This window comes from Malaclemys terrapin, chromosome 1, assembly GCF_027887155.1.
Source record: "Malaclemys terrapin pileata isolate rMalTer1 chromosome 1, rMalTer1.hap1, whole genome shotgun sequence".
Lineage (NCBI taxonomy): Eukaryota > Metazoa > Chordata > Testudines > Emydidae > Malaclemys > Malaclemys terrapin.
The window spans coordinates 245,044,816-245,066,090 of record NC_071505.1 but is presented as its reverse complement, the minus strand read 5'-3'; the positions used below and the strand labels follow the sequence as shown (position 1 = coordinate 245,066,090).

The 21,275-nt window shown below is 35.8% G+C and overlaps 1 protein-coding gene across 4 annotated transcripts in view; it reads left to right on the top strand.

Moving 5' to 3' along the window:
• The window catches only part of ARHGEF7 (Rho guanine nucleotide exchange factor 7), a 192,538-nt gene that overhangs the window by 155,513 nt on the left and 15,750 nt on the right, over nucleotides 1–21,275 (top strand). For 2 of the 4 annotated variants that reach the window (XM_054011294.1, XM_054011302.1), the window contains exons 16-18: nucleotides 1,769–1,993; nucleotides 4,200–4,293; nucleotides 13,151–13,240. In XM_054011294.1, coding sequence (XP_053867269.1) covers nucleotides 1,769–1,993; nucleotides 4,200–4,293; nucleotides 13,151–13,240 — 409 coding nt within the window. Of the gene's footprint in view, nucleotides 1–1,768; nucleotides 1,994–4,199; nucleotides 4,294–13,150; nucleotides 13,241–16,330; nucleotides 16,508–21,275 lie in introns of all 4 variants that reach the window. The other 2 variants (XM_054011311.1, XM_054011286.1) reach the window with 2 other exon arrangements.

The following is a 21,275-nucleotide window of genomic DNA, read 5'->3' as shown; positions in this document are numbered from 1 at the left end:
TAAATCATTCTAATTTTTTTTTCACCAGTAACAGGAACCAGATGTTTTAATTGACCCCATTTGTTGTTTACCCAATTTGCTTTATATATTTTCAAAATTAGAAGAAAGGTTTGGTCACTCATGCACAGATACAAAATATATTAATGTAATTTAACAGTTTGGCTTCAAGAGATAAAAAGAAAACCCCCCAGGAAATTCGTGGTTAAGGCTGAGACGCCATCTCTAGCTTTTTGTGTTGTTATGCCTGAATATTTCATTTGATATTTTCCTTTAATTGTCCTTAGAATAATGGGTTATATTGCATCACCATGGCAAAGCAGGTTAAGACTGGTGTGGAAACTTTTTTCATCACATTTTTTTCTGATTAAAAATGCTTCTTTTTCAAAATGTTGTTTTTGATGAAAGTGTTGATTTTGGCTAATGTTCCTGCAAGGCAAAGAAACTTCTAAATAAAAAAAAAAATGTTAGGATATGTCTACACTACGAAATTAGGTTGATTTTATAGAAGTTGATCTTTAGAACGATTTTATACAGTCGATTGTGTATGTTGCCACTAAGCGCATTAAGTCGGCGGAGTGCGTCCTCAATACCATGGCTAGTATCGACTCATGGAGCGGTGCACTGTGGGTAGCTATCCAAAGCGGTCACATTGGCGCATTCAGGGATAGCTCCCGGAGGCCAATACTGTCGAATTGCGTTTGCACTACCCCAAATTCGACCCAGCAAGGTCAATTTTAGCGCTACTACCCTCGCTGGCGAGGAGTACAGAAGTCGATTTTAAGAGCCCTTTAGGTCGATGGAACGGGGTTGGTTGTGTAGATGCATTGCTTATAAAATTGACCTAATGCAGCTAAATTTGACCTAACTTTGTAGTGTAGACCAGGGCTTAGTTTTGAAAAACCTTACTTTTGGGAAATTCTGAAGTATCATTTTGAATTATAATTTATTTTATAGCTTTTTTTCATTTGTATATTATTTTTACATCATTTCATAATGTGTCAGTAAGAGCCATGCACAATTTACATTGCTGTTTTTGACATGTCATAATATGACATTCTATTCTTATTTTAAATTTTATGTTAACTATTTATATTTCATGTATTTTATTTGTGTCAGATTGTTTCATTACAACACAGAGGAGACACTTGGACCTAGAAAAGAAGATAAAATGTTTCAGTCTGCACTAAGTAGCAGCTGTCTACAATCATTTTTAAAATAAAATATAAAATAAGATATTTCAACTATTATTTTATGCCATATTATGATGTCACTAGTAGTACTAGTGGACATGTTATGAAATAATGGAAAATTAATGGAAAAATGGAGAACATGTTAACAAAATTTGTAACAAAATTCTGAAATGAAAATTTTATTAAACTGATTTGCAGGCAATTTGGAAAATATTTGTTCTGATTCAGTTCCAAATGTCACCACAAACCAGAACTTTTGAGTTTCAGTCTGCTCTGCAAGTAACTTCCTGGCAATTCTAAATTTGAGTGAGTTAAGCTAAATTGTTCTTTTGCGCTCACTCTTTAAATGTGAAGCGTGAAAGGAGTGTGAGCAAGGATTTCATAGCTGTTGTGGTTCAATACATACTGTTTGTGTGGTAGACAATAATAGTTTCTTGAATGAAATTATGTTCTGTTGTGTCAATAGTTATTATTCAGCTTTTAAAATTGTGCTAGTTGGAGCTGTAGTAAATAGAAATGTTAGGTAGCCAGTGTAAATGATTTTGTCTGTTTTTGAAAATTACTTCTTAATTCGGCAGCTTCCTTCTCATCCAGTAACACCATCCAGCAAACATTCAGACAGCAAACCAATACCACTGACTCCTGCATACCACACGCTTCCACATCTTTCACATCATGGGACTCCACATACCACTATAAACTGGGGACCTCTGGAACCTCCTAAAACTCCCAAACCTTGGAGCTTGAGCTGTTTACGACCTGCACCTCCACTACGGCCTTCAGCAGCTCTCTGTTATAAAGAGGTGAGGTATTGGAACCCAGAAATGTTACCATAAAAGTACAGGACTACACTAAGAGGTGTAACTCGGTTCTTTTCATATCATGATCTTATATAGTTCTGTATGTGTGTTTATATTGTGTATGTTTTCACTTCATTTAAGTTAACACTGAAACAGTGGTAATTGATTAGTGCCCACTTGTATTCATTATTATTATCATCATCATCATCTATTGGGGCAGATGGAGTGGAAATCCTCTGCATTCATGCATCCCTATCTGAGCCATGAAGATTTTCTCGTAGTTTTTTTTTTTTCTACTTCCCATATACCTAGTTCTCTGTATCCTGCTCTACTTCTACCATCCCTCTGGTCCGATAGGGTGCAAGAAACACCTTTTGCAGTGAGACAATGCTATTTTAAAATTGACCAGTCAGTGTCATGAGTGAGCAAAGTGAGACATTCTCTCGGTAACCCCAGAGATTGGAGTGTTGCCACTGCTTGCTGGTGAATGGAGAGAGTCCAGAATCAGCAATCTAACTGGCATTAATTACTGCATAGGAATCTCAAATAATTTTGAATATCTACAGTTGTTATGACTAATTTCATTCCCGAATATTAAACTGTTGTTTACATGCATTTAGTAAACCTTTAAATTTAATCCTAGAAGTTATAGTATATGACTTTTTGTGCATCAACTTCAAATTATGGTATCATTTATGATGACGCATAATGATTCTTTGTTTTTTTTTATACCCCACCCCGCATCCTTTAATGTTGCAGATTTTAATCTGGGCTGTAAAAAAAAAATACAAAATTATTTTTATTAAGCCACAAAAGGATGGCAGTGGTAGACAAACTTGTTCTTATCACTAAATTTTGTCCATCTGTAAAAATGAAGAATATTTAAAATGTTTGGTTTATGCAGAATTTGGTGGTGCGTGTAATTTGATGACAGAGGCAGCTGTGTCTAGTAAATTAAGCCAGAGATTCTATTACTGACTTGCTGTGAGACCATGGGTAACTCACAGCCACTTTGTCTCTCTATTTACAAGCTGTAAAATGGGGAAATAGTGTTTAGTCACTTTGGTAAAGTATGCTGAGATCCTTTGATGGGGGTGCACTATAAAAGGGCAAGGTAATAGGCATATGGCAGAAAAGTATTATACTTTATTCAGAAGCAATATTAAACCTGTGTTGAAAAGCTTGTTTCATGCATTGTCATAGTTCTGATTTAAAGTTAAGAACAGTTACCAAAGGAGTGTGCACAATTGTTCCTGCAAATATCTTGAGTGTGCATGCAGGAGATGAGTTTTTATGGGCGGAAATTTGAATTTTTTGCAGGCACACAAATTGTGCTCTCTGTTTAAAAAATGGGGTCAATCTTTTGACAAACAGTTATCACTCATGAAACACTTCAGCAAAAAAAACCAAAAGGAATGTGGGGAGAGAGATGGCCTTTAATTTGAAGGTTAAACATTTTGGTTTAATTACTACATTAGCTTATTCAGCTGCAGTGCATGCCCATCTTTTAAATTAAATATAAGTGAACTTCTTTCATGCATTGGTATGTATAACATTTATTTAATTCTTAAATGTGGCAACATTTCACTCATCTTTACAGTGCTTAGTATATGACTGAATGTTTGAAACCTATCTTCATCCTCATTGGTCTTTGTCCTGCTCATTCATCTTTTCACTTTCTTGTTCTACACATGTATAGAGGCTGTCTTGTATTCTGAAGGTAAGGGGTAGATCAGTACGTATTTTGTATCCCTATATACTAGCATGACTCACTATAGAGTGGAAGTGTTGAATCTCTGTCACTGTATTCTTTTGCTGTAGTTCTCTCTTTTCAAAGCTACAACAAGCACTCTTCAAATTTTGATTTAAAGAAATAGATGTGTATAACTTACCAACCTTCCACTTTGGGCTTGTTTTATCTGCTTCTAAATAAGATGGGTCTACCTCTCAAAAGTTAGGAAAAATACTTTGTGTCCCACTTGCCATTGTGCCCTTTGCTCTAGCTCCCAGACAGCCTGCATACTTACAGAAGCATTGTATTTCTGTTATTAGGACTAGAAGAATAACATGCAAACTGCCAATGGGGTTGGGGGGAATAAATGGATTCAAGTAAACCTGAAATATGCAAAAAAATAATATCAGCCAGCAAAATTTTGATGTAGCTTTATAAGATTTTTATAGTTAACAGCTACTTTTTCTTTTCATTCAGGATCTCAGTAAAAGCCCTAAAACCATGAAAAAGCTGCTTCCCAAGCGTAAGCCTGAACGGAAGCCATCAGACGAAGAGTTTGCACTGAGAAAAAGTAAGTAATACTGAATAAATATCTGTGTATTCACAAGGTGCTAGTGTATATAAAAAGAAAGTTGCAGAAAAATGGATGGTATTTTAATTTTTTTTCCCAATGAAAATTGCAATTTTCAACTTTCTCTAGGTACCAACACTTCCAGTTTGCTGTTTATACTAATTGGCAACAAGCAAATAAATAAATAAATAATATGAATGGTTTGTTCTGAAATTATCTCAATATATTGGAAGATCATTTCTTGACTCTCTGGTTAAATTTTTACTCTGTCAGTAACTTTATGAAGTGAAAGAAAGTACTATAAATTTGAGTACAGTAACTTTAAGTCTGTGAAGAGCAATTTAGAGTTTTAAAAATAGTATCCTACCTTCCCAAGGTATAATTAAGTATGTAGACTATTTAATTGATTGTTTTCAAAGTTCCCATTGAGTTGGAGATTTGAAAGTAGATACCTACAGGTCCTGGTACTAACACTGATGTCTTTCAGGGTAGGTCATTTTTTAGGTCTAATAACTATACTGATATTTCCCTAGAAACAGGGTATTTTCTGTATGTCATTTATCTGTGACAGAGGTCAGTGAAAAATCTAGACTTTCCTGTTCTATAGGCTATAAAACAAAGCTAGAGAAGTTTCCAAGGAACAAGATGTGTTTATAGATAAAAAATGTCATAAAGAACAAAAGCTTAAGCAAGTATAGAGGGAGCATTGGCAGCATAATAGAAGTGTGGGAAAGTAGGAAGGATGAAAGAAAAGACAAGTGTTAATAACTGTGTTATCCAGGGGCGGGGAAGTCTTTATTCTACTGTTTTAACTTCAGTCCAGTTCTGTCTGTTTAGTGTGTACTAATATATCCTGATTCACATGTGCGAATGGACAAGTAACATTTGTGATAACGGGGGTCTGTGCGGTGCTTAAAATAATTAAGCCATTTAGATTGATCTAGTTCATGTACTCAAACCACATTTGCTTTCCTCAGTTTTTGTCTACTTCTGTATCCTTAAGTTGTGGGCTTCTTAGAAGAGAGACCTGTCTATCTTGAGTTTGTGGAACATGTGATGCACATAGTGAATGCTGTCATAAAGAATCACCATACTTTGAGTTGAGAAGGAATTTTTCCCATGACACTGTGACAGGTTCGGTCACAGAGATCCCCTTGGGACTGTCACCTGATGTGCTGAAATTACCTCTGAGCCCATTTTCCCTGCCAGCTTGGGACTTCCAGAACCCTGTCTTGTTGAGCCAGACATACTAGCCTGCTGCAACACAGACCCAGGGTCTGGTCCACGCCTCCAAAGATGCAGACTTAACTGAAAACAGCTCAGCAGGTTACTTATTTCCAGCACGCAGACACCCAGCTCCCAATGGGATCCAAACCCCAAATAAATCCGTTTTACTCTATAAAGCTTATACAGGGTAAATTCATAAATTGTCCGCCCTCTATAACGCTGATAGAGAGATATGCACAGCTATTTGCTCCCCCAAGTATTAATCACTTAACCTGGGTTCATTAATAAACAAAAGTGATTTTATTAAGTATAACAAGTAGGATTTAAGTGATTTCAAGTAATAACAGATAGAACAAAGTAAGTCACCAAGCAAAATAAAGCAAAATCCCGCGAGTCTAAGCCCAATACATTAAAAAGCTGATTACAGGCAATATCTCACCCTTAGAGGTATTCCAATAAGCTTCTTTCACAGACTAGTCTGGGCCCAGTCTTTTCCCCAGTACAGTCGTTGTTAGTTCCAGCAGACATCCTAGGTGGAAAGCAGGGGCTTTCTCATGACTGACCACCTCTTTGTCCTGCTTCACCCCCTTTTATAGCTTTGGCAAAAGGCAGGAATTTTTTGTCTCTCTGGGTCCCCACCCCTCCTTCTAAATGAAAAAGTGCCAGATTTAAGATGGATTCCAGTATCAGGTGACATGATCACATGTCCTGTGAGACCCAGCCTCCATTCTTCCTGGGCTGGCCCACACCTACACAGGAAGGTTTGCAAGTAAACAGAGCCATTTACAGATCATTGATCTGAAGCACTCTTAATGGCTTCCACTTAATATGTTTACATCAGTAATACAAGTTTATATCTTGTTCTCCTAACTTCAGATATAGAAATAATACATGCAAACAAATAGGATCAACACACTCAGTAGATTATAAGCTTTGCAACATCACAGACACCACTTGCTGAACTACAGTGGGAGCTTTCTCTTCCCCTAGGATGTGCTGTGGATTTCCTATAGCACGAATTTAGGTTAGTGAAGGGAATGATATGTTGTTTACATGTGTTGATGGAAACTTTAGTTAAGTAGTATGTGCATAGCTGACTTGTTTTACTTGCAAGTTTACTTGCATGCCACAGTTGGGCTATAATGCTTGGGCTGTTTGTTTTTAATGTGACAGCTGCATAAGCAAGCATCCCTCTCACTAGAACCTTGCATATGGATGGAATGAAAGACAGTGGAGAAGACATTAGTCCTCCTCAAGAAAGGACCTTGTTAACAAGCACAGATATAGGGCCTCCCCTGAAGAAACTTGTTCCTTCCTTTTTTATATATATACATATAGTTGGAGAGTTTTAGGCTTGAGCTTTTCCAATAAAAGTTGTGGCTTTGGCCTTTTAAACCAATTCCAATGTGTTGTCTTCTACATGATACCACGACATCTTGTCAGTGTCCTTAGTACAGATTGGCCCAATAAAATATTTCAAAAGTTAGTTTTGTTGTTGCATTCTGTGGTGGTTATAACCGGAATACAGCATATACACGGCCCTTTAAGGAATCCACGTTGTGTGAGTTTGTTTGAAGTAGTTTTAGTATAATTTTATTAAGCAAGTTGAAAGAAACTTGTTGGGAGTCTAGGAAACTAAATACTCTGGCCAACACTTCAGAATTTTAATGGGAGCTGTGAGAATGCCTTTACAACTCTGAATATCCAAGCCATTATTTGTTTAGGTGCTTAAATATGGCATTTGATGCTAAACAGTGATTAATCAAATTTGAAAATATTGGCCTATATGGTTTTGAATATAATTTTTGATTTATGGCAAAAAAAAATTTTTGAAAATTTACAAAGCCTGAAACAGATTAGAATATACAGTGGTCATCATTTGACCACAATATTTTCTTCTTTAAAAGCGATTCTTTTCCTTCTGTCTTTCCACATTAAAAACATAAGAACAGCCATAGTGGGTCAGACCAATGGGTCCATCTAGCCCAGTGTCCTGTCTTCTGACAGTGGCCATTGCTGGATGCTTCAGAGAGAACAAACCGAACAGGACATTTATTGAGTTATCCATCCACTGTCATCCAGTCCCAGCTTCTGGTTTAGGGACCCATCAGTCTTGGCTAATAGCCATTGATGGACCTGTCCTCCATGAACTTAACCAGTTCTTTTTTTGAACCCTGTTACAGATTTGGCCTTGGCAATGAGTTCCACAGGTTTACTGGGCGTTGTGTGAAGAAATGCTTCCTTTTGTTCGTTTTAAACCTTCTGTCTGTTAATTTCATTGGGTGATCCCTGCCTCTTGTGTGAGGTGAAGGGGTAAATAACACTTCCCTATTCACTTTCGCCACACCATTCATAATTTTATGGACTTCTATCATCTCTCCCCTTAGCTTTTCTTTTCTAAACTAAACAGTCAGTCTTTTTAATCTTTCCTTATATGAAAGCTGCTAATTATTTCTGTTGTCCTTCTCTCTACCTTTTCCAGTTCTAATACATCTTTTTTGAGATGGGGCGACCAGAACTGTACATCAGGGTTTTGGGTGTACTATAGATTTATATAATGGCATTATGATAGATTCTGTCTTATTATCTACCCCTTTCCTAATGCTTCCTTTTTTGACTGCTGCTGCACACTGAGCTGGCATTTTCAGTTTACATAATGACACCAAGAGCTCTTTCTTGATTGGCAACAGTTAATATAGACCCCCATCATTTTGTCTGTTTAGTTGGGATTATTTTTTCCAGTGTGCATTACTTTGCATTTATCAACATTACATTTCATCTGCCATTTTCTTGCTCTGTCACTCAGTTTTGTAACTCTCTGCAGTGAGCTTTGGACTTAACTATCTCGAGTAATTTTCTATCATCTGCAAATTTTGCCACCTCACTGGTCACTCACTTTTCCAGATCATTTATGAATATGTTGAACAGCACAGGTGAGAGTACAAATCTTTATTTAACTCTTTCCATTGAGAAAACTGAGCATTTATTAATACCCTTTGTTTCCTATCTTTTTAACCAGTTACTGATCCATGAGAGGACCTTTCCTCTTATCCCAGGACTGCTTACTTTGCTTAAAAGCCTTTGGAGTCAGAGGTTTTCTGAAAGTCCAGAAACTGGATCACCCTTGTCCACAGGCTTGTTGACCCTCTCAAACAATTCTAATAGATTGGTGAGGCATGATTTCCCTTTACAAAAGCCGTGTTGACTCTTCCCTAACAAATCATGTTAATCTGTATGTCTGATAATTCTGTTCTTTACTATAGTTTCAACCAATTTGCCTGGTACTGAAGTTAGTCTTACTGGCCTGTAATGTAATGTCTGGAGCCTTTTTTAAAATCGGCATTATATTAGCTACTCTGTAGTCATCTAGAACGGAGGCTGATTTAAGCAATAGGTTACAAACCACAGTTAGCAGTTCTTTAGTTTCATATTTGAATTCCTTAATATCTCTTGGGTGAAACCCATCTGGTACTGGGACTTATTACTGTTCAGTTTATCAATTCATTCCGAAATCTGCTCTATTGACACCGCAGTCTGGGACAGTTCTTCAGATTTGTTGCCTAAAAAGAATAATTTGGGCATAGGAATCTCCCTGACATCCTCTTCAGTGAAGACAGATACAAAGAATTCATTTAGCTTCTTCGCAATGGCCTTATCTTCCTTGAGTGCTCCTTTAGCATCTTGATAATCAAGTGGCCCCACTGATTGCGGCTTCCTGCTTCTGATGTACTTAAAAAAAAATTTACTGTTACTTTTTTTGCTTTTTGCTAGTTGCTCTTCAAATTCATTTTTCGCCTTCCTAATTAGACTTTTATATTTACATGCCAGAGTTTATGCTCCTTTCTATTTTCCTCAGTAGGATTTGACTTCCAGATTTTAAAGGATACCTTTTTGTCTCTTTCTCTCTGCTGTTTAATAATGGTGGCATTTTTGGTCCTCTTGCTGTTTTTATTATTATTTGGCATATACATAGAGTTTGAGCCTCTATTATGATGTTTATAAATAGTTTCCATGCAGTTTTCTTTCACTTTTGTGACTGTTCCTTTTAATTTCTGTTTAACTAGACTCTTCATTTTTGTGCAGTTTTCTCTTTGAAGTTAAATCCTACTGTGGTGGATTTCTTTGGTATTTTCACCCCTACAAGGATGTTAAATTTAATTACATTATGGTCACTATTACCGAGCGGTTCAGCTATATTCACCTCTTGGACCAGATCCTGTGCTCCAGTTAGGATTAAATCAAGAATTGCCTCTCCTCTTGTGGGTTCCAGGACTCGCTGCTGCAAGAAGCAGTCATTTATGGTGTCTATAAATTTTATCTCTACATCCCGTCATGAGGTGACATTTACCCAGTCACTGTGGAGATAGTTAAATCCCTCATTATTATTGGGTTTTCTGGTTTTGTAGTCTCTCTAATGTCCCTGACATTATACAGTCACCGTTACCATCTAGGTCAGGTGTTTGGTAGTATATTCCTACTGTTTATACTCTTATTATTCAAGCATGGAATGTCTATACATAGGGATTCAGTGGTAAAGTTTGATTCATTTAAGATTTTTATTATATTTGACTCTATTTTTTCTTTCACGTAGAGTGCCAGTCTTCCCCCCAACCCCCAGCGTGACCCACTCAGTTAATTCCTATATATTTTGTAGCCTGATCTTACCAGTTCCCATTAATTGTCATTCCACCAAGTTTCTGTGATGACTATTATATCAGTAGTCTCATTCAATACTAGACACTCAATTTAGACTTTCTGTTTGATATTGTTAAAACAAGATTTGCTTTATCCCCTCCGCATCTTCACAAGACTTTCATTCTGGACTGATCAAGAGGCATTCCTTTTTATTTACATCTACTGTCCTCTCAAAATCTTCAAAGCAAAAGAGAGTAATGGTTCCCCATAGTACAAAATAAGTTGGTGCTGTTTTAGTTCTCTCAGTCTTCCCAGATCACAGAAGAGAACATTTTGGGAAATCTTTTTAAATCAGATTCTGCTGAATAATAGATAAGTACAATAGAAACTCTTTCTTTAACGTGACAGTTTTGTTCTGTTATATCAACACATGGCAATGACATTTTTATCCAAGCGAATTGTATCTCTTTATTGATATTTTTATTTTAAATTCATTTTAAAGGATTTATATAACATAATTACGTCAGACCATTTTTCTTGTTACTCTTTAAATTTACAAAGAATACTTCCTTTAAGTATTTATCTTAAAGATTGTAGAGCTTAATACTGCTTCCCAGTAGTAAAATATTAATTACTAGTACTAACTGTTTGATACAGTGGGCAAGTTAGAGATGCAGAAGCCACATAATTTAAAAACAATTGTAACATCCTTTTCATTACTATGCCTTTTAAGTGCGTGGTATGATGGTTACAGATGGGCTGATGGGGGTGGGAAATGGACCTGTGATCTTAAAATGACTTTGTATTTTGCTTTTATGCCATTTAAAAGAAGTTATGTCACAAACTTGATTATTTGAGGAGAATGTGAGAAATAAAGAATTAAAATATGGAAGAAAGGATAGAATAGAACTGAAAAACAAACAAGTCGCTACTAATCTGACCATCTTTTAATTTCAAGAACTGCTGAAACATAAATGTTTTAATCTGTCACAGCTGCTATAATTAGGAATAGAAATGAAGCAATGTTGAGAAACAATGCTGAATTTGACGTGTTCTAACCAATGGAGATCAGTTAAGTAGTAAAGAAACTGCTGCAATGCAGTCCCAGTACAACAGATCCCATCAGATATTTGTGTGGAACTTCAGTAGTCACCAGCATGCAGTTGCAGCTTCATTCCACTTCTCCAAGCAAACACCTGCAGCCTCAGAGATGATCAAAGCACATGTACTAACAGGAGCTATTGTTTAGCTTCAAAGAAAGATGAAATAGAACTTACTTGTTTAATTGAAAGATAATCTTTTTAAAATTACAGTTGTCAGCACTTTTGATGTAAGGGATGGCTTGCCTGCTGAAAGGGAAACTTGATGACTTTGTTTGCAGTGACTTTTACTTACTTGAATAACTTTACTGATGCTGCCAGATACTCATCATTCTTTATTCAGTGTTTCAGTAATTAGTAGTCTTTGTCCTTCTGTGTTAATTGCACTTTGAACAAACAAATCAGATACCAGAGATATACCAACCAAATACTTCCATGAACCTGGGTATAATGTAAGCAAGTTAATGCCTACATAATTACTAGTTCCTCATCTCTACTGTACAAAACAGTACAATAGTTTAACACCCTGCCTAGAGGAATTGCTTTGCTGACAGATTTTTTCCATTTATTAAAGAAAGGAAATAGTTCTGGTATAGGTGAGAAATGTTTGGACATCTTAAACATTATTGGAAAACTATCATGTTGCTATTAGTGGTGTTTGCAAACAGTCATCACTGGTGGATATTCTGTAAAGTACTGTTTGGTTGTGATCATAAATAATTGAAAATAAAAAATGGGAATTTCTGGATGTCTTGCCTGCTAGGAGAAGATTGCTGACTTTGAAAGACCTTCATATACTCTCAGTGAAAATCTTCAAGGCCAATGGTATATAAAGCTTTGTGGGGATGGGAAAAAATGGATGGAAATTTAAAAACAAACCAACCAACCTTGGTGAAATTCTGGCTCCATTGAAGTCAAGACTAAAATCTCCCATTTACTTCAAACGTGGTCAGGATTTCACGCCCTGTTCTTAGCTGAAGCAGCTTTGATAAAAGGATCTAGTTGAAGCCCAGGAAGAACAGATTTAGCTTCACATGGATTTTCTTTTAATTAACTCCAAAGCAGATATGCTTAGAACTTTGTGTCTGGAATGTTTTCTCTGCTCTAAGCTCTGCTAAGAAACCTAACAAGCTTCACTTAACACAATCTGAAAATAGCTGTCAGATGCTGCCAAATTTCACAAAAGTACTCATACAGTAAGTAGCATTTTTCCTGATGGACACAAGGCTGAAATTGTACAACAGTATATGTTATAATATTATGCTGAGTTTAATTTTCAGAATGCTAGACTTCCTTTCATAGTATTGCTATGGAAAAATTGTATGTTTGTTTCACTTGTGAACCTTAATAAAGACTTAGTTATTAAACTACATGATGCTCTGATTTATTTACTAGAAGATAATATTCCATTCCTTGTGTTTTCTCTAATTAAACTGTGATATTAGTTAAGGTGCAACTAATAACTGTTTTGGTATACTTTTTGTGTCTGATTGCTGTTTGCACAATATCATAGAGGGAAGACATGCTTCTTCGAAACACTTGTATTCCACATAGCTCTCTTGGAAAAGAAATAGAAAGGGGCAGCTTTAAAATATTCAGAAACCTTCTTTAGGTTTGGCTTAATTTCCCAGTTTTGAGGTGTTTTTCAATACATTTTATAATAACATTTAAGTATATATTTGGGTTTTTTTAAACTCGTTTCACTCACTGAAACTCCTTCCAGAATATAAGTTAAGGGATCAGCTACAATTGGTGGGGGTAATAAATACAATCTCTGAGCTGAACCTTAGTTGAATTATCTGGTACTTGTCTCTAGGCTTACAACGACTTTACAATTACATGACTGGCTTAATAACTAGAGCCATGGTAAAGATTTATTTTTCTGTTGACTTCAGGTACAGCTGCATTGGAAGAAGATGCTCAGATTCTTAAGGTCATTGAAGCGTACTGCACAAGTGCCAAAACGCGCCAAACACTAAATTCAAGTAAGTTAGAAAAGGCTGAATTAATTAACCAAAATGCTATTTAGATACATAACAAAAACAGCGGTGGGTCCCAACACTACAAATAATGGGATGTGTCCTAAGAAAATCAGCCTTTGAAGTGGGTCTCCGTGTGGGGTGCTTGGGCGCTCTACTTAGAGCATCAGAAGTCCTGCCTGAGGTCCAATTTTGGTGAATATAATCCATATTATTAAATTTGCCATGGTATGAAACCTGTATCAAGCATGCACCAAGGAATGGGAAGTGTCTGGATTTAATGACACTTGCAATATACTTTCTTGAGAGAAAATGGTAAGTGTAGAGGTAAATGGAAGAGCAATAGTCATTTTAGGTTTTGGGGCTATATCTGCTTTATGCCTGTGAGAGTTCTGTTCAACAAGATACATGTTTTGCTCAAGGGCTTCTGGGAAACCTTCACTCCTGTTGTGGAATGGTAAATGGGGCATATAAAGTTTTCCTTGCCACTAGCTGTTTAATATTTACTATTACAAATTTTAATCCTCTCTTATAATAATTTCAGGGAGCAACTGTTAATTTTCTTAGATCTCTGTGGTGGGTAAGGTTGCCATTCTCAGTTTTTCAAATTTACATTCAGCTGATTGGTACTTACAATGCACATCCTCAATCTAAAACAAGGCTGCAGTTGTGGAGGTTCTTTGTGTTGTAAGTAAAACACTCCACATAGCAGGGGAATCCACCAGCATGTGTTAACGTTTATGTAAGGGAGGAGAGCATGCTGTTCAGTTTGCTCCAATTTGCACAGTTTTGCCATTGAATATAAACCTTGTTTAGGAATTATATCTCTGGTATGCTGTAAAATGATCCTGAGATAGTGATTTTATTGTTGTCAGCAATTATTAGTGTGGACATTGTAAATAATTCATTGTCCATTTAAATTGTTTAATTTCCAAGTATTTGTCAGTGTTTATTACTAAAACAGTTTTTTGTGCATACTTTATTTCCAAGCAAAAACATTTTAGACTGGCAATTGGAAAGTCACAATATAAGACTTGAAATTTAGTGCACAAATTCTTTAACACATGTGCAGTTGCCTGCCTTCTCATCACCTTGAAAAATCCTACTTTGCATGCAAATATACTTAATATTGGAATTTGGCTTTTTGTATGAAGGAAGAATTTATTGCAAAGTTATTTTATGTATGTTTTTAATTTTCATTTACATTGTTTCAAGCTAAAATGTGTATGAAAAGGGACTCTTCAGCTCTGTCTTTGTGATCCATTTTATCAAGTTCTAAGTCTTCAAGGTGATAAAATTGAAGTAATTTATTAGCTCATCCCTGTTTTGGACTGGTTTCGGTTTCCACAAATTTGATTTTAGCCCTATGATCATTCTGTTTTATTGTGGCTTACCTGGTAAAAATGAAAGAAACAAGTTTACTGTTTAAAATTCTAAAGATAAATTATGGAACAAAATAAGGCTAAATTAAATTATTGCTATTTTAAATGTCACAACTGTGCTTAGTGGTGCTGATCATTTTTCAAAGATAATCTGACAAGAAATGGTTTGTGAAACATTTAATTTTTAATTATGCAGTTGTGTGTGTACACAGAAACACATACAACTGATGCAAAGTATATTTTTGCTTTTCCCCCCCTATTTTTCCCTTCCTATGTATATTTAAGAAATATACATAGTGCAGTAGATATCATTACATACATCAAAAATCAACAGCTTTTATTTGCATTTAACGGCACTAAGAAACAACTGAAGTATCAGTTACATGCACGACCTCTTCTCTTGTAAAGGATGGGTATTGGCATTAAAATTTTAGGTTTTCTACCATTCCATGTTTAGCTTTCCATCAGAGGTGGAAAAACTCCATTTGGTGTTGGGATTGCTTCTGTAAGAGTAACGGTGCATTTCAAAAATTACCAGACACTTTATTAAAATTTTCACATTCTTTTTGTACCCCTTTCTTACCTCTGTGTTCACATTCTGCCTGTCCCTCACAGCGCTGATTTGGCAATTCTGCTAGTAGCACCTTCTGTCTGGCATCCAGGAGGTGCTGCTTTTGGAAGTGCAAATTCAGCACGGCTAGGGCACCAGTGGATTGGAAGGCAGTGACATCAGAGGTAGGACAGCAGCTTTTTGTTACTACTTGGGGAAAAAGTTTTGTTTTTTTTAAATCTGGAGAGATTATGGGGCAATAGAAATGAAGAGAAGAGAATGAAGGGTGGGGCTTTCCCTTTTTATAAATCTGGTCTTTTGCTGTGCATTCCTTCTTGCTCTCAGAAAAATAGGTTAGTTCTCTAGATAAGGGTTTAACATCATTAGTAACACGTGTGTAGTAGCTCACAATATGGCTACCTACAGTTTCAGTTTCCGAATATTTCCAGGCATTTATCTTTCATAAGCAAAAACCCAGCTTCAAAATAGAAATAGAAGAGAGAAAGCATTTTTATACCCCTTTGTTCACCCTAAATATTTTACAGTGATTATATCGAGAAGGTAAGTTTAGACACAGTCATGAAAATGACTACTGTGAATAGCTAGTCTTGGCAGGGAGGTAACTGGAAATAGTACAGTAAGTCTAAAATATTCTAAAGTATTTTGGAGTTGATTTGAGATAACTACTGTGGCTTGCAATGTTTGATTAGCCCTATCAACTTTGCATTTTGTAAAAAGATTTCCAGTTGATTTGTTATAGCTAAGTTGTAGCTGTGGGTTAATATAGTGCTCCTCCCTTTCAAATTTCTCTGTCAACTAGAGTTGACTGCCCTGTTCATAATAATCATCAAAGAATCAGGGGTACTCAGGTTAGGACATATATTTTCAATAAAACTGCTCAAAATTTAAAACAAATTCAAAAATTAGATTGTGACAGTTCAAAAGTTATTACATGCCAAGTGTAATTTTTACATCAAACCCAACCAAAAATAAGAATATAAAGCTTTGCTGCCTTTTTAACAATATTTTCTCTTTTCCTTCTCTTCCCATCACCTTTTGCTTTTGTTTTCATGTGTTTTGGTTGTGGCTATTCCTTACGTTCCCCTCCTCATCCCACCTCTGCCTATCCACATCCACCATTTCATTTCACCCGTACATCCTTAGCATGGCAAGGCACTGACCTGATGCATAATCACGTCTTGGCTGATGATGACCAATCAAGTCTAGACTCCTTGGGTCGTCGCAGTAGCCTTTCTCGTTTGGAGCCTTCAGACCTCTCAGAAGACTCTGACTATGACAGTATATGGACAGCCCATAGTTACAGAATGGGGTCTACATCTCGTAAGAGCTGTTGCTCATATATCTCTCACCAGAACTAATGCACTTCTGAGCTTTTCTTAACAAATGCTTGTTGTATCACAGCCTGCTTTTCTTAGATGTTTTCTTGCTGTTCCTTGTCTCTTCAATGTGATATTTTAACAACTTTTGAGAGCGTTTCTGATATTTCAATTGTACCTCGTGGGAGGCTCTATTGCCAATTTAATACACATACAATTAAGTCATTCTAAATCGAGAGTGTATATCCTGCTAAGGATATTATACCTTTAGGGTTTTTTAAAAGTGACAGCCATTGATTTGTAGCTCTGAATAGTCTGTTTTTTGACTTGGTCAGTGTAGCAACAATTCCTTTTCCCCCCCCACCCGATACAGCACGTTTTTGTATTTTGTACTGAAACCATACTGGTTTGTGAGCTAAGTGCCAGCAATATGGAACTACTTTAGCCTTATAGTGGTCTAATTTTCTATGTATTATAAACACAAGGTATAAAGCAGGGAGAACAAGAGAAAATAATTTTTAAAATATGCAGTACAAGAACTGTAAAATTATTCAGATACTCCTTTATCTGGGCAATCTGTATGGCAGAGTGTTTGATAATCTATGAAAATGTTTATATTGCTGTCTTTTTTTTTCATTGCTTAGACATGGATGAAGAATCATACGTTTTTCTCAAGTTAAGCAGTTGTCTTAAAGACCTGGAAGTCTGTGTTGTTAAATGCAGTGTATACTTCATGCTACCAGTAGTCATACTGTCACTTTACTGCAGGTAGTAGTGTGGAAGGTTCCAGGTTTTAGATGCTGATCTGCCTAGTAAAATGCACAACTATCAATAAAGCATCGGTCCTTCTCTATGAAAACCACAAAATCCAATCTGAAAAAAACCATTCAGAAAGGTTCCCATTATGAAAGCTTGAGTGTTCAGCATCTGAAACTGTTGGTATAACTGTGGTCAAAATGGGTTGTAGGAAGTCCTTAAAAGCAGAATGCCTGGCTTTGGTTTTCACAGTTTGGATACATCTGAGACATGTATTTATTGTGTTTTGTAATTGCTCTCCTAAGCACATTGGTTTTCAGCAACCAGCTCTTCATTCAGAGTAACTTTAGCTTTGCACAGAACTGAATTTGACACATTATATATTCAGTTCCGAATGTGATACAATATATATTCTGCACCTGGGACGTTGGTGGGGGAAAGTTGTGTTCTGTATTGTGGATAACATAATTGGAATTGAAATGAAACCTTTCTGTATTCTAAATGCTTATTAACATTAAGAAAAGAGCCGCATCCTAAAAGGGAGATAACATTTTTTTTGCTTTCCTTAAGATTCCAGGATGCTGTATTTTTTATTTCAAACATGTACAGTGCTCAGTGTTCTGATATCACTATATGAACAAATTAAGATAGGTGCAATTGTTGCTGCCTGGGAATTTGATCACACTGTTTACAAGTCCTAAGGCAATAGTAAACTCCTGCAAGTGATTTAAGCAGGAAACCAATGGTTACACATGAACAATCCCACAACGATGTCAAAATGGACAAGCTGTATTAGAAGCAGTTCATATCCAAAACTTCACTATCAGTTTTAAGTGTTTGATAACCTACTTGTTACTCTAGATAATGAAAATTGAGATGCTTATCAGAAAGAAATTTCAGGGGTTTATTATTGTACTAGTCATTTTATTGACCCTTTGTGGCGACAAGGTCCTTGTATGCACTGTATCTAATTTTAACTAGGAAAAATTCCTGAGGGAACAAATATATGGTATATGTACTCCATGCTATATCAGACAATGCCTCTGTAAACCACTTAGCTTTCATTTTTATTTTAAAAGTCACATAGAGGATTCACTTCCTATTTATAATGCTGAAAGCATGGATCATTTTTTCCCCTGATTTTCTTTTTTTTAAGCCGTAGTGTTCTGGTGGAATAATATTGATGTTTTCTGCACTGGTTAAATGCCTGTTCATTCACATAATACTACTATGTTACATATATTATGTACTTGTAAATATTATGAGTTTTTGAAATAGCTGCTGCACTTAAACTTTCCTTTATCACACAAAATAATGCTTTTGTTTCCCAGATCTGAAGATTTTATTGACTTTGTATGCACCAAAGCTTTGACAGTTTGCCACCATTAATTATTGTAGCAGTTAAATCATTAACTGTCATCGGAATGATGTTATTTTATGATGATGATCTTCAGTGCCAACATCACTGCAGAATTAAAAATCATTGTCTGCGTTTTCCATGTTACAGATCACTAGCTATTGTCAACTAATCAGAAGTATTAATGCAAGAAGTTTAAAAAATACCAGTGTGGAAATGATGGTATTCAGTCCAAAGGTTCAGTGTTTCTATTTTTGTGGAACTTTAGTCATGCTAATAATAGTACCTTATGTTTATGCAATTCTGTAAAATATATGTGTACAGTTAGTATTATACTGAAAGAATGCAGAATCTGAATTAGAAGGTAGGTTTAAGCCACTGTCAGCTCCTTTTCATGTGGCTTAAATGGTGTTTCCATTAAATGAGTATTTAACAAAAATTGACACCAAGCTATATTAATTGTGTTTTTTGCATAATCTTGCCAAAACACAGTAATGTGTATATAGTGACGTAAAACATTGACAGATCTATATATTGTGCATTTCATTTGTGAATGGGAAAAGCCATCTTTAGTAGATGACTGACTTTTGAAAATACAAACTGGATGTATATCTAAATGTTGCATTGTATTGTACAGTATGCCTATTATTGTTTGTGGTTGCATATAGCAATTAAGTGTTTTGTTTTATAAAAAAAAAAGGACATCTGTTATGTACAGTTGAAATAAATTTTGCATTTGCTAGCCTGTGACTAATATTTAATCATTATACAGGGGAAAGGACAGCATAACTCGCAATTTCACATTTGTTGTTTGGCTTTTCTGAAAGTAGCATATTAAAATGAAAGCCAAATGCTAAAATAAGAGAACCAACCTGCTTTAGTGAAGGTATTCATGTATGATTTGTGTGTGATGTAATCTGGACATTCTAATGTAATCCATCATAGTACAAGTTATTCTGTGTCCTGATGATTTTTTCTTCTTCTTTTAAAACTTTCCATCTCTAGAGATATTGTCATCTACAGAACATGTTTCCCATTTCTATTTATGGGGAAGTAGTGTTTCCCCCCTTAATATGAGAAAACGTAAATTGAAAACAGGCTAGGCAGTTGCTCAGGAGAAAATTGGGTCAGTTTAAAAAAGATTGAATAAAATATGTAGAGGGCCTGGTACACAAGTACAAATTAGTGCATATATCTGTGGTCTTAAAGTTTTGCTACTAATGTAGCAATTCTTTTCTAGCCCTACAGCCATCTAAATGAATGGTGAGCATAATCTTTTTTCATGAACATCTGTATCAATTAGGGAAATGTGGGAAATTCTGTATCTAAAGTAAGTACTCTTTGTATATGTTTTGAAATTTTTTCTTAGGGCTCTTCATACTGTCATTATTCCAAAAGTAGAAAGCCCCTTATTTAGTATTACTCCATTCATATATACCAGCTGTGTGTCCTGTTGTTTTTTCCCAAAGATTTACTTGTGTCTATAAACTCTTTAAAATTGGTTCTCCTCCAAAAAATGACTGAATTTGACATATTGGCATACAAATAAAATGATGGGTTTTTAGTTCCCAGCCCTACAAACTCAACCTGTGATCGGAAAGTCATGCTAGGTTCTTTCCTACTGATGCATAACCACCAGCAACAAAGTTTCTTCATGTCAGATTCTGTCTTTAGCTAATAGCTACATCTGTGCAGCCCCTTTGTGCTTAAGCTTATGGCAACCTAGTAGTTCTCAATGGTATTTGATACGTTAGACTTAGGGGAAAATTTAGCTCTGCAGTTGGAACCTGGTTAACAATTCAGTTGATGCACAAGAAAAGTACAGACTGCAGTTCACTCTTTTTTTAGATTTGTTAGCGCTAACAGATTCTTCACAGTAGAACACTCTGTAAAGTTTGTTCAATGGGCAACTGGGTACCTGATTTGACAGCAATATCCATCGGTGTTAGTGATTAGAATGTGAATAATGCAATGAAAAGTTGAACATTTAAAGTGTGCACTGGTCTAATTTGCACGTGAATATACCACAAGTGTACATGCAAATGGCCAGTTAGATATCTAACTAGTAGGGCTGTCAAGCGATTAAAAAAATGAATTGCGATTAATCGCAGTTTTAATCACACTGCTAAACAATAATAGACTATCATTTATTTAAATATTTGGATGTTTTCTACATTTTCAAATATATTGATTTCAATTACAACACAATACCAAGTTACAGCTCACTTTATATTATTTTTTATTACAAATATTTGCACTGTGAAAAGATAAGAGAGTATTTCAATTCACCTCATACAAGTACTGTAGTTCAAGCTCTTTATCATGAAAGTGTAACTTACAAATGTAGATTTTTTTTTAACATAACTGCACTCAAAAATAAAACAATGTAAAACTTTAGAGCAGTGTCTCTCAAACTTTTTATGCTGGTGACCCCAGTTGGACTTAAAAAAAATCATGACCCAACCCACTAGAAAAAAAATTGTGATCCCGTACATTCAACCTTTTAGGGCACAAGCCTTCGGCCCCCCCTCAGGGTGCGGGCCTTCGGCCCCGCTGACTCTGAAGTCCAATTAACGGATTAAAAAAAATTACGCCTTAATCATGCTGTGAATTAATCCTTAATTGACAGGCCTAATGCAAAGTGAAAGGTCATGGGGAC